Below are 14,181 nucleotides of genomic sequence, written 5' to 3' on the forward strand. Positions count from 1 at the left end.
AACTAAGAAAAACCAATATTCCCTTTGAGAATTGAGGGTCCTTGAGAATCTCAAGAGCTTTTGTCCAGTGCTTTGTGTTCACACAGGAGTGACAGGATACGCAGAGCAGACAGAGCAATGGCCACCTGGCTTCTGTTGTCCTTGTCTGGTCCCTGCCTCTCTGCTCCTGGGTCAGCAGAACTAAAGCAGCGAGCACCAGGGGCCTTCCACAGCCCCAGCAAGCTTCTCTTCCAAAGTCTGAGACCACAGAATCTTTAAGCAACTTCACACCCAAGTGACCCTGACATGGCCAGGCTTTTCCCTTCTGCCTCAGTGCTAAGAGGAATAAACACTCATTGTGCAGAACATAAAAGGAATGAACAATCTCTCCTGACTCTTCTTTACTATGAGAAAGCTCCGACTTCCTGACTGATGCTATTCCAGAGTTTGAGGCAAATGATATTCCTGCCCAGTCTCATCATCTACCATGATCACTAGAGCTTTGTGTGAATAGCTTTTGTTCTCTGCAAAATCAAAGTTGCTCTCCAAAGGCAAATATTTACTAGCACTAAGCATATTCAGAAGATTGCACTGTATGCTTTGAAGTCAATTCCACAGATGAAGCTTAAAGACTTTTGAGTAATCGCCCTGTCACTGAAATAAGTATATGCCTCCTCAGGTAACTATTCTAATAGGAATAGTGGAATGTAGACGGATCCATTCTAGAATATAAAAATATGAGTCATGGCTTTGTAGTCACAGCTTCTAAAAACTGCCCAAGAATAAGGTCTTAGACTCTCTGGAATTGCAGCCAACATGCATTTACACAGAAGCAGCAGGTCAACTACATATGCGTCCAGTGGCAGGTTAGTGCCTGGTGACAGGGACTCGTGTCTAAGCCCGACTTTACCGCCAGTGCTTGGCACACTGGCAACACACAGGCGTCAGCTGAGTGAAGGGAGTGCTGGCTCTGTGCCACGTGCTGTTTAACCCTTTGGGCTGGGTTAAGTGGGCATTTTCCCTAGGCTTTCCTGCTGGCCTGATTCCATACCCTGCTGTTTGTACTGCCAGCATTTTCTGCTCTGGACCAGTTGTCAGAGCTCACATATCCCCATAAGATTTATTTTAAAAATAATTAATTGGCTGGGTGCTGTGGCTCATGCTTGTAATCCCAGCATTTTGGGAGGCTGAGGCAGGTGGATCAGTTGAGGTCAGGAGTTTGAGACCACCCTGGCCAACATGGCTAAACCCCATCTCTACTAAAAATACAAAAATTAGCCAGGCATGATGGCGTGCACCTGTAGTCCCAGCTACTTGGGAGGCTGAAACACGAGAATTGTTTGAACCCGGGAGGCAGAGGTTGCAGTGAGCTGAGATTGCGCCACTGTACTCCGGCCTGATCAACAGAGCAACACTGTCTCAAAATAATAATAATAATAATTAATTCAATTTATCGACATTTATTTTATTTTGTTCTTTGAGATGGGGGCCTCGCTATGGCAGCCTCAAAGCTGGCCTTGAACTCCAGGGCTCAAGCAATCCTCCTGTCTCAGCTTCCCAAGTAGCTGGGACTATAGGAATATGCACTGTGCCTGGCCCCTACAAGAATTTTTAAAAACTGTGTACCTCCTTGAATATTTTAAAACTTGTCAGCAAGCATTTTTCATGTTAAGATTAAATAGGAAAGATATAATTTCTAGGTAAGGTAAATAGTGACATTTTCAAATTAACCTGTTAAATCATTATTTTAAATGTGTCCAATGTAACATAAGTACCGTTGTTATATAATACCCATTATTGTACACTTTAAAAATGACATGAACAAGGTCTTCTTTAAAAATTGGAAATGTTACATTTTTTTCTCCTTGAAATTGTATCTCTATTCTACTTCACCCACAGCACTTTAACTTCATGTATGTGCTTATGCTTGAAAATATTTATCAATCCATCATAATTCTCTACAACCAAAGGATGCATATGAATTTAAATTTAAATTAAAAGAAGATAGATTCCAGGAACCATAAATCTCTAAGCAAAAATTAAAAATTTCCTTTGGAGCGAGTTATCATTGTAATTATTTTAGGTATAATATAAAATATCAAACTTTGATAACTACTTACCAAACATAAGAAATGAAGTTTTATTGGAAATGCACCTCTAAATAAGATGGGCAGGGGTGAGTTATGGTGCCTTACCAAAAGAGTCATTGGCAATGCGAATTTCACATCAACTCTTTGTTTGCCAGGAGGTTTTGTACCTCCAGGGCAAAATGTCCAATTAAGATTTTTTTCTTGGCCACCACACCCTGTAATCCCAGCACTTTGGGAGGCTGAGCTGGGCAGATCGCTTGAGCCTAGGAGTTTGAGACCATCCTGGGCAACATGGCAAAACCCTGTCTCTAGAAAAAATACAAAAATTAGCTGGATGAGGTGCCATGCACCTGTAGTCTCAGCTACTTGAGAGGCTGAGGTGGCAGGATGGCTTGAGCCCAGGAGGTTGAGACTGCAGTGAGCTGTGATCATGCCACTGTACTCCAGCCTGTGTGACAGCGAGACCCTATCTCAATAAAAATAAAATAAAATAAAATAAAATACAATGAAAAATTAGCCACGCATACACCTGTAGTCTCAGCTACTCAGGAGGCTAAGATAGGAGAATTGCTTGAGCCCAGGAGGTCGAGGCTACAACAGTGGAAGAAAGGGAGATCCACCATGCCTTGACCTTAGGTTTCTTCTTAGGCAGCTGAGTTTGTATATTAGTATGTACAAAGAATATGTATTGAAGTTGCCAAGAGGAATTTGGATCTATAACTGAGTTCCCTCAAAACTCTGTATATGTAGTGGAATGTCTTTGGATTCTTGCAGTCTGCCCATCTACCATTCTGAATCCTACTCTTCTGCAAGAGCAGCAGCCTTCCATGAAATGTTAAGAAGTGTTCCTTGGGAAGAAAAGAAGAATTTCTTGATTACATAAATTTAAAAAACACTGATAAAGCATTCTGTGAGATTTTAAAAATATTTCTTTAATACATTAAGGTGTTCTATCAACTCCCAGAGAGAAGTTGGTGTGGTAGGCAGAATAATGACCCCCAGAGATATCCACATCCTCATCCCTGGATATGCTGCCTTACATGGCAAAAGGGAATTTGCAGACATAATTAAGTTGAGAGTGAAAGAGGGAAGTGGGAGAGCGAGTTAGAGAAAGAGATGCAATGATGAAAACAGAGGTTGGGGTGACATGGTGGCTGGCTCTGAAGATGGATGGAGAGTCAGAACCAAGGAATGTGTCCTGTAGAAGCTGGAAATGGCCAGGGAGGGGACTGTCCCCTGGAGCCTCCAGAAAAAAAAAAACAAAATGGAGCCCCTGCCACACCTGGATTTTAGCTCTGTAAAATCCATTTTGGACTTCTGATCTCCAGAAATATAAAATTATAAATTGGTGTCTTAAGCCACTAAATTTGTGGTAATTTGTTACAGCAGCAATAGGAAATGTATTCAGGTGGGTAGAATGAGATGTAGCAGTCTCGATTTTCTTTGATTAGGGAACTATTTTTGCCTCCTGAGTGACCAAATGTCCAGTTTTCCAGCAAGGAGGGCTTTCCCAGGCAGTGGACTTTCATTGCTAAAACTGGAAATGTTCCATATAAATTGGGACAAGTTGGTCATCTATTCCTGAACTACTAGTGATGTATATTTATCATATGAAGAACAGAGAAGTAACAAAGACGCAACTTGAGAGTGGAGGAAGATTATACCATTTAAGAAGCTCTTACCTCAGCAGGCGAAGTTGAGTACCTACCCATCTTGCCACATTTACCACCTGCTCTACCTGCTTTTTAATTCCAGAGCCAACTTTTTGTCTCTTTTAGACCAAGGTCCCCTTTGTCCCTTGTCTTCTCTGCAATTATTGAGCATTTACTCTTAGTTTGGCTACGTATCAAATGCTATGAGGAAATCCCGAGAAAAGTATTCAATTGGGCCTTGCTCTGAATATGATCCTGCAGTGAGGCCAGATATAGACAATGAAACAAAATACAGAAACACGTGAAACAGCCCACATTGGCATGAGTGAGAATAGTTGGGGTAAAGTCCATGGGCTCGGAAGGTGGATTTGCATGTAGGTAGGGACAGCTATGATGTTAGGAAGTGGTTTCTAAAGTCATGGATATAGGCCAGTATTTTTCCCCAAGTCACAAAGTCCCTGGGTGGTTTCCCTGATAAGCTTCCTGCCATCTATTTTGTATAAGAATTTATTATTTACCTGCAAGTAATTTTGGGTACAAAATTCTACAGTGAGGGCTCAGGAGGGTCACCGGGATAGCATCTCTGAAGCTTTAAAGATCAAAAGTGTCGTGCAGAGGAACCCAAATATTACCAGTGTCATATTACCAAATATAACACTAAAATTACCAGGAAGGCTTTAAGAAAAAGCAACAACCAAGTAGATTTCCATACTCTACCCCAAATTGTCACAAGCTCCTTCTGACATGATGAATGTAGGACCCACGATTGATAACAGTGTGCTCCAACACGCATCCTACAGAGCACTTGTCCTGTTAGATGCGCCAGGAAAGAAAGTCTTGAGGTCAGTTAAATGAGTTTGTAGATGACAATATATCATGGTTTGCTTTTGATGGTTCACCATACCAGGTAGCTTATTAAGGCTTTGAGAAGTCCTACAGTAAAGATACCTGCATAGTTTTGTTTAATCCACCACTTCTCAAACTTACTGGAAATATATATATGCATATGAATATATATATATGTCATAAGTCATATATATGACATATATATATCACATTCTCTGGTATACATTATAGGAAATAGTGGGATAGGATTGAGAGAAATAAAATCAAGACACTGGTCAACAGAACACTTTCACAACTCTCAGAGATTAATGGGGAAGGTGGGGAGATACCATTGTTTCCAGCATGCACACATAATGTTACAAGTGATTTAAGGGAGAGAGAGGGCACTGAGGGAGCAGTCCCATTTGGAAGATTTTTTGCACATGGAAATCTTGGCCTTGCTTTCAACCATCCTTCTGCCTCAGCCTTCTGCACAGGGTGCCTATTGGTGACCCACCAAGGAGGAATACTGCAGGCTGAGAGAAATAGCATGAGCTAAGCTTTGGGAGTCAAGGTCACGGGTGTGCTTGGGATATTTGGGAAACAGGCCTAACTAGTGGACCATGTTTATATGGGGAAACACTAAAAGATGGACGATAGGTCTTGGTAAAAACTTCTCTTTCTGTATACAAGCCCTAGGAGAGCTCTTTTGGCCAAGGATAATTCTTTTAACCATGTTTGAACAAAAGTTCCCATTTTCCAGGCATGAAAGGTAATGGATTGTTTATAGTACCTCAGAATCTCTGAGAATAGATATAAAAATGTGATTATGTAGCGATAGCAAATTCATCCTGGTAGAAAGACAGGGGGCCTCCTTAAACCAAGATTGATAGAAGAGCTCAATCAAAGATAATATGAAGGCTCTGAGAATAAGGACCCTTCAATCATTTACAAGAAAGGAAACACACCAGGACTATGTTGGGAGAATGGGGTGACAATGGCAGTGAGCTAGTTTGGAGAGAGAAAGCAAAAGATAATTTAAGGGGGGAACTTCACTGCATGGAAAAGTGCTGGGGCCAGTCTGAGCTGCTGCTTTTATAAATGATGTTCAGCTGGAATACAAGTGATGTTTCCATGTTTCTAGAAATACTAAGCTCTCCCAGATGGTGAAATGCCAAGCTAATGGTGATAAACAACAGGAAGATCTTTACCAAGCTGGGTGAGTGGGTAGAAGAGCTTCAGCATGGTAAGAACAAGGTAATAAATTTTGGGAAAAATAAAGTAAATGATAGTTATAAAAGATGAAAGGCTCTGAGCTCTGAGCTACAGCCCAGAAAAGGGCTCTGAGCATCACTCCAGGATGTGGGAGTGGACAGGGTGAGGGGACAGCTATTCTCCCTTCTTTTTCACAGGACTTGGAAACTTCTCTAAGGAGTGTGTGGAAAACTTGAATGTAAGTGTGGATAGCTGTGTCAAAATTATAAAATGCGAAATTATTTGTAATAGCCAGTACAGATCAGAATTACTTCGTTTCTCTAAATAGCTTAAGATAATGGCAGGGAAGAGAATTAGCTAAAAATGTTAAGCAGAGGTTAAGAGTGAAGATGGTTCCCAGAAGAAAACAATCTGGAGTGCTTAATGGGCATCATCTGTCAAGGCAGGGGACCCAGAGGACAGGGAAGGTGGGAGGAAAGGCCCAAGGGAAGGGATAAGAGCCCTAGGCAGAGGGACATTCCTGGTAGTCCAAGTTTCTGGCACTCAATCTCTTACACTTAATTGTTAGGGGAAAAAAAAACCAAAAAATGAAGGAACTTCAAGCAAACCTCCTTGAGATGGAGCAGGCTCACAAAGTACTTTGAACTATCTTTTCTTTTTTTTGAGACAGATTCTTGCTCTGTCGCCCAGGCTGGAGGGCAGTGACACAATCTCGGCTCACTGCAACCTCCGCCTCCTGGATTCAAGCGATTCTCCTGCCTCAGCGCCCTGAGTAGCTGGGACTACAGTGGCACACCACCACGCCTGGCTAATTTTTGTATTTTTAGTAGAGATGGGGTTTCACCATGTTGGCCAGGCTGGTCTATGAACTCCCGACCTCGTGATCCACCTGCCTTGGCCTCCCAAAGTGCTGGAATTACAGGTGTGAGCCACAGCGTCTGGCCTGAATTTGAACTTTCATGATGAGCAACCATCCTTCTGCTCAGTTTATGCAGCCAGAAAAGCTGACTGAACCTGTCACGTCCCTCATGCTCCATCTTTCACTACTGATAAGTGGCCAGGAGCAAATGGGGAGAGTGATGGCCTTGCCGCCCCTTCCCATCTCTTTTTCTGTTCTGTGGGTGAATGATGAGGAAGGTGTTTGCGGTAGGGGTAAGGCGTGGTGGTCTGCAGGATGGGATATCCTTGATGATGATAAAACGCCTCCTCAAGAAGACACTGCCTCTGCTTTAGGTTTTGGTTGTCCCTAAGAAGCTGTGGGGGCAGGACCATTAACGACCTTTAACTAGTGTTTTGAAATGTGAACCTAACACAGTTGTGGTTTCCAGAGAGACTCACTGAGTTGTTGCATCTCCAGCGGATTCAAACTAGAAAACATTTTTCCATCCCTTGTATAAAACTGTTGTTTGTATATTCCTAGAATTTTAAAGAAAGAACATGGAGATGTAGGAGGTAGAATGAAATGAAAGTCTTGAGGGATGGTGGGGCCTTTGAGTCAGAGATAAGCAAAAAAAAAAAAAAAAAAAAAAAAAAAAACAAAAAAAAAAAACCTTGATCCTCCCCTCTCCCATGTAGAAATAATCAAAGCTTAGAAGCTCATGAAAAGTGCCTTTGATTGGTCTAATTCCTTTCATACGTGAGTGAGGATGGTAGTTTTGAGGCTTACAAAAGGCATTTGGGAACACTTTAAAAGGCACCCATGGTGAAACTTAAGATGATTTAGAAGGGTTAGGGAATGGATTTTTCAGACTCAGGGTTAACTTCACAGTATATTCTTGAAGACTTCTTGGGTCTGGTCCTTTCCCAACCCTCCAAAGGAGCCACCTGCCTTGAAGACAGATACCCTGAGCTTACCCCTGCTTCTGGGAAGACCTGAGGTCTCCCAAATTTCCACACCTGCCACAGGAAGCAGGCAGTTTGGGGGACTCATGGGGGACAACATGACTGAAAGGGTAGCAGCCTCCACTAGGCACCATTGGTGGGGTGCACAAAATGGAACTCTTAGAACCTCTATTTCGGTTTCCTTTTCTGTAATGAGATAAATTAAGCTTTACCAATATTTAATACACAGATAGATTTGGGCCCCACTGTTGTGTGGCATTCTGAGGGATGAGGGAAAGATCCCCCACGTGGGGTGGGGAGAGGTGTTTAGTTTATGCCTCACTTGTTTGTTCTCTTTTAGTAGTTTTAATTTATTTCAGCATATGTTTATGTGTGCTTGGTTAAACAGACTCACTGATTATATTATTTCATTCTAACTAAACTAGCCCTTGCAAAATAGCCCAGTGATTTCAAAGGATGCCTGAAAGAAACAAAACCGAGGACTGAAGATGAGCCGCTAATCATACAGACACATGTGAACAGCAGGAAAACGCAGAGTGGACAATTATCCTTCCTCTTGGCAAGAGCTTTCCCATAGCCCCACTTTAAGGGAAAAGTAATGTCTAATCAGATCTGACAACAAGTGGGCCATTGACATTTCAAAAATTTCTATAGGACAACTTGAAGAATGGATTTCAAACACTTTTACTTGCCTTGAGATATTTCCCGAAGGCAGTAGGAAGCCATGGCAATTAGAAAGATAGTTAAACACCTCGTGTTTAAAGATAGTTAAATGCCTCATGTTTCTGATCTTTAGCTTGTCCTCTGGGTGACAGGGAGAGAGCACAGTAAGGATTGAGTGATTGCTGGGGTTCAGGGATGAGTCAAGGATTACGATGAGTGTTTCTTCTAGCTTGAGAGACAGGTAGGGTGAAGGGATATAGAGGTGCCACCAACTGAAATGGACATCTTGGAGGAGGAGCCAGCCTGTAGGGAAGATGAATTCATCCCTGAGTTCCTGGTACCTGTGGGGCATCTGGGTGGAGATGGTGACACCAGCCTGTCTAGCAGGACACTTCAAACCTCACCTGTCCTACCCTAGTCTTCTCATTTTCCCCTGCAAACCCTATCCCTTTCCAGTAAGGAAGGGATGATGAAAAGACCCATCTTCCTGAAATAATTAGCCCACTAGAGATCTTGAGGGATAATGGGCTCTTCCTTCAAAATGCAAACACGTCCATTTAGCTGGTTAAAGTGGGTTCTCTATTCACTTCAGTCAGAGCCACACTGTATCTCTCTTGGGAGTCTCTCTCCCCTTTGTCGTCCACCATCAAACTACCTCTCCTCTTTTTTTTTTTTTTGCAAGACAGAGTCTTGCTCTGTCACCCAGGCTGGAGTGCAGTGGCATGATCTCAGCTCACTGCAACCTCTGCCTCCCGAGTTCAAGCAATTCTCCTGCCTCAGCCTCCCAAGTAAGCTGCGATCACAGGTGCACGCTACCATGCCTGGCTAATTTTTGTATTTTTAGTAGAGATGGGGTTTCACCAGGTTGGCCAGGCTGATCTTGAACTCCTGACCTCATGATCTGCCCCCTCCTCCCGCCTCAGCCTCCCAAAGTGCTGGGATTTCAGGGGTGAGCCACTGCACCTGGCCTACCTCTCCTCTTTCATCAAGAGAATGAATTATTTAATAATTAGGGTAGGGAGGGAGAGGCAGCCTTGGGTGCAGTAGGACAGGGGCAGAGGTTGGAAGGATGAAGGACTGAATTACCGGAGACAACCAAACACAGAACAGGGGTGCTGATTCACCAGTCTTCACCCTCTCTGTCATGTGACCAGCTTTCCTGACTCCAGCTCTGGCTTAGGTGCCCCTGAGATCCTGCCTTTGGCTGGGGCCTGCTAACAGGCACAGAGCTTTGGCTTTGCAGTTGGTAGCTGCTCAGTCCCAGAGATTCATTCATCCACAGGCCAGGAATGGGGATTTGTATGTTTTGGGGGCACCAAACACGACAAAATTTCCCAACTCTTTTGGACATTTTAAGGGTGCTGAATAAGAACATACAAAAGCAATGGCAGTCAAAACAGGATACAATTTCAGATTGCTTCAATGCCTTACATTGAATAATTACACTTGAAAAGCAGCATTTAATTGTCTTCAAGATGCAGACCTTTCCCCTGCCCTTATTCCTGGGCCTTGAAGAGAACAGAGATTGGCAGGGGGAGCTGTAAAGCCTTTTAGTTCATTATCTCAGCTTGTTTTAGAACTTCCAATCCATCACCCATCAGCACTGAGCAATCTGTAACTTAATTAATGATAATGTCAGAGATAAGGACAACTGCTGAGTACAGATTATGCACATGAGTTGGTATATACCGTATATTTGATCCTCACAATTCCTCAACAGAGGGACTGTGAGTTCCATTTTATAGATGAGGAAACTGAGGCACAGTCAATTTAAGTAATTCACTGCCAGCTAAGTGGCTAGTAAGTAGCAAAGCTGCAGTTGGGCCCAAGTTCACCAGACACCAAAGCCTGCAGTTCACTAGACACCAAAGCCTTCCTGCATCTGCCTTTGAAAAACTCCCCTTGGCTCCCTAATGACTGCAATTTCTCACTTATTTGAAATATTGAAGGCCTCAATTTAAATCTCCACCTACCTGGGGGAGTTACATTTCATCACTTTTTTAAATACAAAAGGGACAGTCTCATGTGATAGAACATATTCATCAAGACTTGAAGATAGATGTAGCTTTCATTTTTAGAGGGAATTCTATATATTTCAACAGTTACATATTGATTTTATAGCCAGCTCTGAAAAGTGAATGAGTGTTTGATAATTTTACTTACCAGAGCTAACTGAAGCAGATACTTGTGAAGCCAGTGGGGGGGGGTGAATCATCTCCAAATCAACAGGTTAATTTTGGAGATCTGAGAGATATTTTTGGCTCACTGCGGAAAAGTAACCATCACTAAAAACAACATCTACTTACATGATTTCTTTAAACACAGCTTATTCATTCCCCCAGTCCCTTGCATCTAACAAAAAACTAGTGTCTCTCTGAATGGTAGATCATATTCAGGCATAATAATAATAAAGTGCTCACTCTTTCATGTGCTTTATGCAGTTAAGCTATCATATTCTTGGAACAACTGTATGAAGTAGGCACTAATGTCAGCAATAGCAATGGATGCAGCATTTCACATCAAGGAAACCAAGGCAAATAAGACATTAAGTAGCTTGCCTGAATCTACCATTTAGAAAGTAGTAGAGCTGGATTGGGCAGACTCTGCCCCACAGTCTGCCTGAGTTCAGTGCTTCAGCCTGCCACACTGAGCTGCAATGCATGGGGTGACAAACATCAATTAGTTTAAATGTTTTGTGAATTATTGCCCACTTTAAGATGGAGACTGAGCAGTTTTTTTCCGTCACAAGAATTTTCTAAAAACCACCAAGCGTTTCAAACATATATATAATAGATAAAAATGCCTAATACATAAAAACATATACATAAACATAAACAAAATAGAAGATAATTTAACAAACACTGTGTGGCTACCATCCAGATGGAACAATTCTTAATATTTTAGATATTAAGCATTTCAAACATACGGACAAAATAGAACATAATTTAACAAACATTTTGTGGTCACCACTCAGGTGGAAAAAGTCTTAATATTTTACCCTCAAAGACAGGGAGAGGTAAAGCCCTATTTGCTTTCAACTCCCTCTCTTCTGCTTCTAGCTCCCAGATAAAACTGCACTACCAGAAGTCGTATTTTTGTTTCATCCTTCCACGTTTTTATGCTTTTGTCTCGTTTCATAAGTATGCATGCATCAACATCATGTTTAAGCTTCACACAGAAGGTGTCATACTACACAGATCCTTCTACAACTCTTTATTCCACATCCTGTTTTCAAGATTTATCTTGTTTAGTCATTTAGTTGCTTATATAAATATATATCTTCAAGTTTCCTCCTGATGGACATTTAAGTTCTTTCCATTTTCTGCAAGCAAAAAAGTGTCTCCTTGTGTGCACACACACCACAGTCTCCTGGGGTCTACACCTAGAACTTGATTGCCAAGTCCTGCAGCAGTAAAGGCTGCCAATGGCTCTCCAGAGAGACTGCACTCATTTTCACGCCCTGCAGCAGTGTCTGAGTTCCTGTGGTTGCAGTTCCTCATAAGCACTTCAAATCACCCAAGTTTTTAATTTTTGCCAATCTGATAGGTATAAAATGGTATCTTGTTTTAATATGCATGTTTGTGATTGCTGGTGAGATTCAATATATTTGTGTTTATTGGGCATTAAGGTTTTTCTCTTCTGCAAATTGCTTGTTCATATAATTTACTCATTTTTTCAGTTGAATTATATATCTTTTTCTTTTTTTGTATATTTTGTTTATGATTCTAAGCCTCTGCTGATCACAGGGGTGGCAACTATCTCCTCCCAGTCTGTAGCATTATATTTTAACTTTATTATCATGTCTTTAGTGATATAGAAAGCTAAATTTTTTTTTTTTTTTTTTTTTGAGACGGAGTTTCACTTCTGTTGTCCAGGCTGGAGTGCAATGGCACGGTCTTGGCTCACCACAACCTCTGCCTCCCGGGTTCAAGCGATTCTCTTGCTGCAGCTTCCTGAGTAGCTGGGATTACAGGCATGTGCCACCACATTCGGCTAAGTTTGTATTTTTAGTAGAGACAGGGTTTCTCCACGTTGGTCAGGCTGATCTCGAACTCCCAATCTCAGGTGATCCGCCTCCTTTCAGCCTCCCAAAGTGTTCGGATTACAGGCGTGAGCCACTGCGCCTGGCCAGAAATCTAAATTTTTAATAGTCTAATTTATCAATCTTTTCCTTGATGGTTGGTGGTTTCTGTATCTCATTTTAAAAATTCTTCTCTTGCCATGAGGTGATAAAAGATAATCATATATTTTCCAGAGGTTTAAAGGTTTTGTTTTTCACATTTAGGTCTTTAATCAATCTGAAAATTATCTGTACATATTGCATGAGGTTGGGAATCTTTTTCTCCCCACAATTTATTCTATTTATTGAATAGTTCATCCTTCTGCTACCTATCTGGTATGCCCCTTCTTTTCATATCAGGTTTCTATATTGCATAGATCTGTTTTTGAGTTTTTTACTCTGTTCCATTGGTCTATTTCAGTACGAAAACCAAGTTTTCTTAATATAACTCATAAGTCATGATAGATCAAAGGGAAGTGCCCCCCTCACCCTCACTTTATTCTGCTTAGAAACTGTCTTGATTATTCTTGCCTTTATTCTTCCACAGGAATTTTAGGATCATATGATCAAATGCCATGAGCACTCTATGTTAATCTGAAGTAAACTGGTATCTTTTTTTTTTTTTTTGAGATGGAGTTTTGCTCTTGTTGCCCAGGCTGGAGTGCAATGGCGTGATCTTGGCTCACCGCAACCTTCACCTCCTGGGTTCAAGTGATTCTTCTGCCTCAGCCTCCTGAGTCACTGGGATTACAGGCATGCGCCACCATGGCTGGCTAATTTTGTATTTTTAGTAGAGATGGGGTTGGCTGGTCTCAAACTCCCGACTTCAGGTGATCTGCCTGCCTTGGCCTCCCAAAGTGCTGGGATTACAGGCGTGAGCCACTGCGCCCAGCCTAAACTGGTATCTTTATGATACTGAATCTTCCTCTCCATTAACATGACATGTCTCTCCATTTAATCATATCTCCTTCTGTGTCCCTCAATTATGTTTACAGTCCCCTCCATAAAGCTCTTGCATATCTTTCATTAGACTTACTTCTAGCTACCTTATAGTTTTGGTTGCTGCTGTTACTTTTTTTCTATTACAGTTTCTAAATGGTTATTAATGATGCATAGGAACCCAACTGATCCCTGTATACTTATCTCCAATTGAGACATTTTGCTGAGCTCTGTTATGAGTTCTAATATATTTTATATAGCATCTCTTGGACTTTTTAATGTAGACAACATTGCCTCCACAAAATGATTGTTTTCTTTGACCCACTATTTCTTTTCCCTGCTTAATAACACCGGTAGAAACATCCAGCACAGTGTTGAATAGCATTACATGGCATCCCGGTCTTGTTCCTAACTTTAACAGGACTGTCTCTAAAATTTCCCTGAGTATGCAATGTTTGCTGTGGGTTTTGACGGATACCCCTTATCAAGTTATCTTCCTTTTATTCCTATTTTGCTAAGGCATTGTTTGCTTTTAAGTAGAAATGTATCCAATTTTAGCAAACACTTTGTATCCACTGAGATGATCATATAATTTATCTCTTCTAATACGTAAATTTAACCAATTATTCAAAGACTTTTTGATTTAAATCATCATTATTCCCAGGATAAGCCCTACTTGGTCATGATGCATATGCATTTACCATACTGATGAATTCTATTAGTAAATATTGCATTTTGCAACTATGCTCAAAAGTAAGATTGGTCTACAATGTTTTCATAGTACTATCTTTGTCAAATTTTGATGCCAGAGAAGACTGGTCCCATAAAACGGATTGAGTAGCTTTCCTTCTTTTTCTATGTCTGAGAGTGTTTATGTAAGGTGGCGATTAACTGTTTTTTGACAGTTTTAGTAAAA

The 14,181-nt window shown here is 41.4% G+C and overlaps 1 protein-coding gene across 3 annotated transcripts in view; it reads right to left on the minus strand.

Annotated features, from left to right (window-relative positions):
- Positions 1-14,181, minus strand: part of TNFAIP8L3 (TNF alpha induced protein 8 like 3) — a 48,138-nt gene that overhangs the window by 3,110 nt on the left and 30,847 nt on the right. Inside the window, exon 2 of one of the 3 annotated variants that reach the window (XM_025390371.1) lies at positions 10,430-10,531. The exons of the other annotated variants lie outside the window; for them this stretch is intronic. Coding sequence (XP_025246156.1) covers positions 10,430-10,481 — 52 coding nt within the window. The 5' untranslated portion in view covers positions 10,482-10,531. The remainder of the gene's footprint in view (positions 1-10,429; positions 10,532-14,181) is intronic. 3 annotated transcript variants of the gene reach the window in all.

Source organism: Theropithecus gelada, chromosome 7a (genome assembly GCF_003255815.1).
Source record: "Theropithecus gelada isolate Dixy chromosome 7a, Tgel_1.0, whole genome shotgun sequence".
Classification (NCBI taxonomy): Eukaryota; Metazoa; Chordata; class Mammalia; order Primates; family Cercopithecidae; genus Theropithecus; species Theropithecus gelada.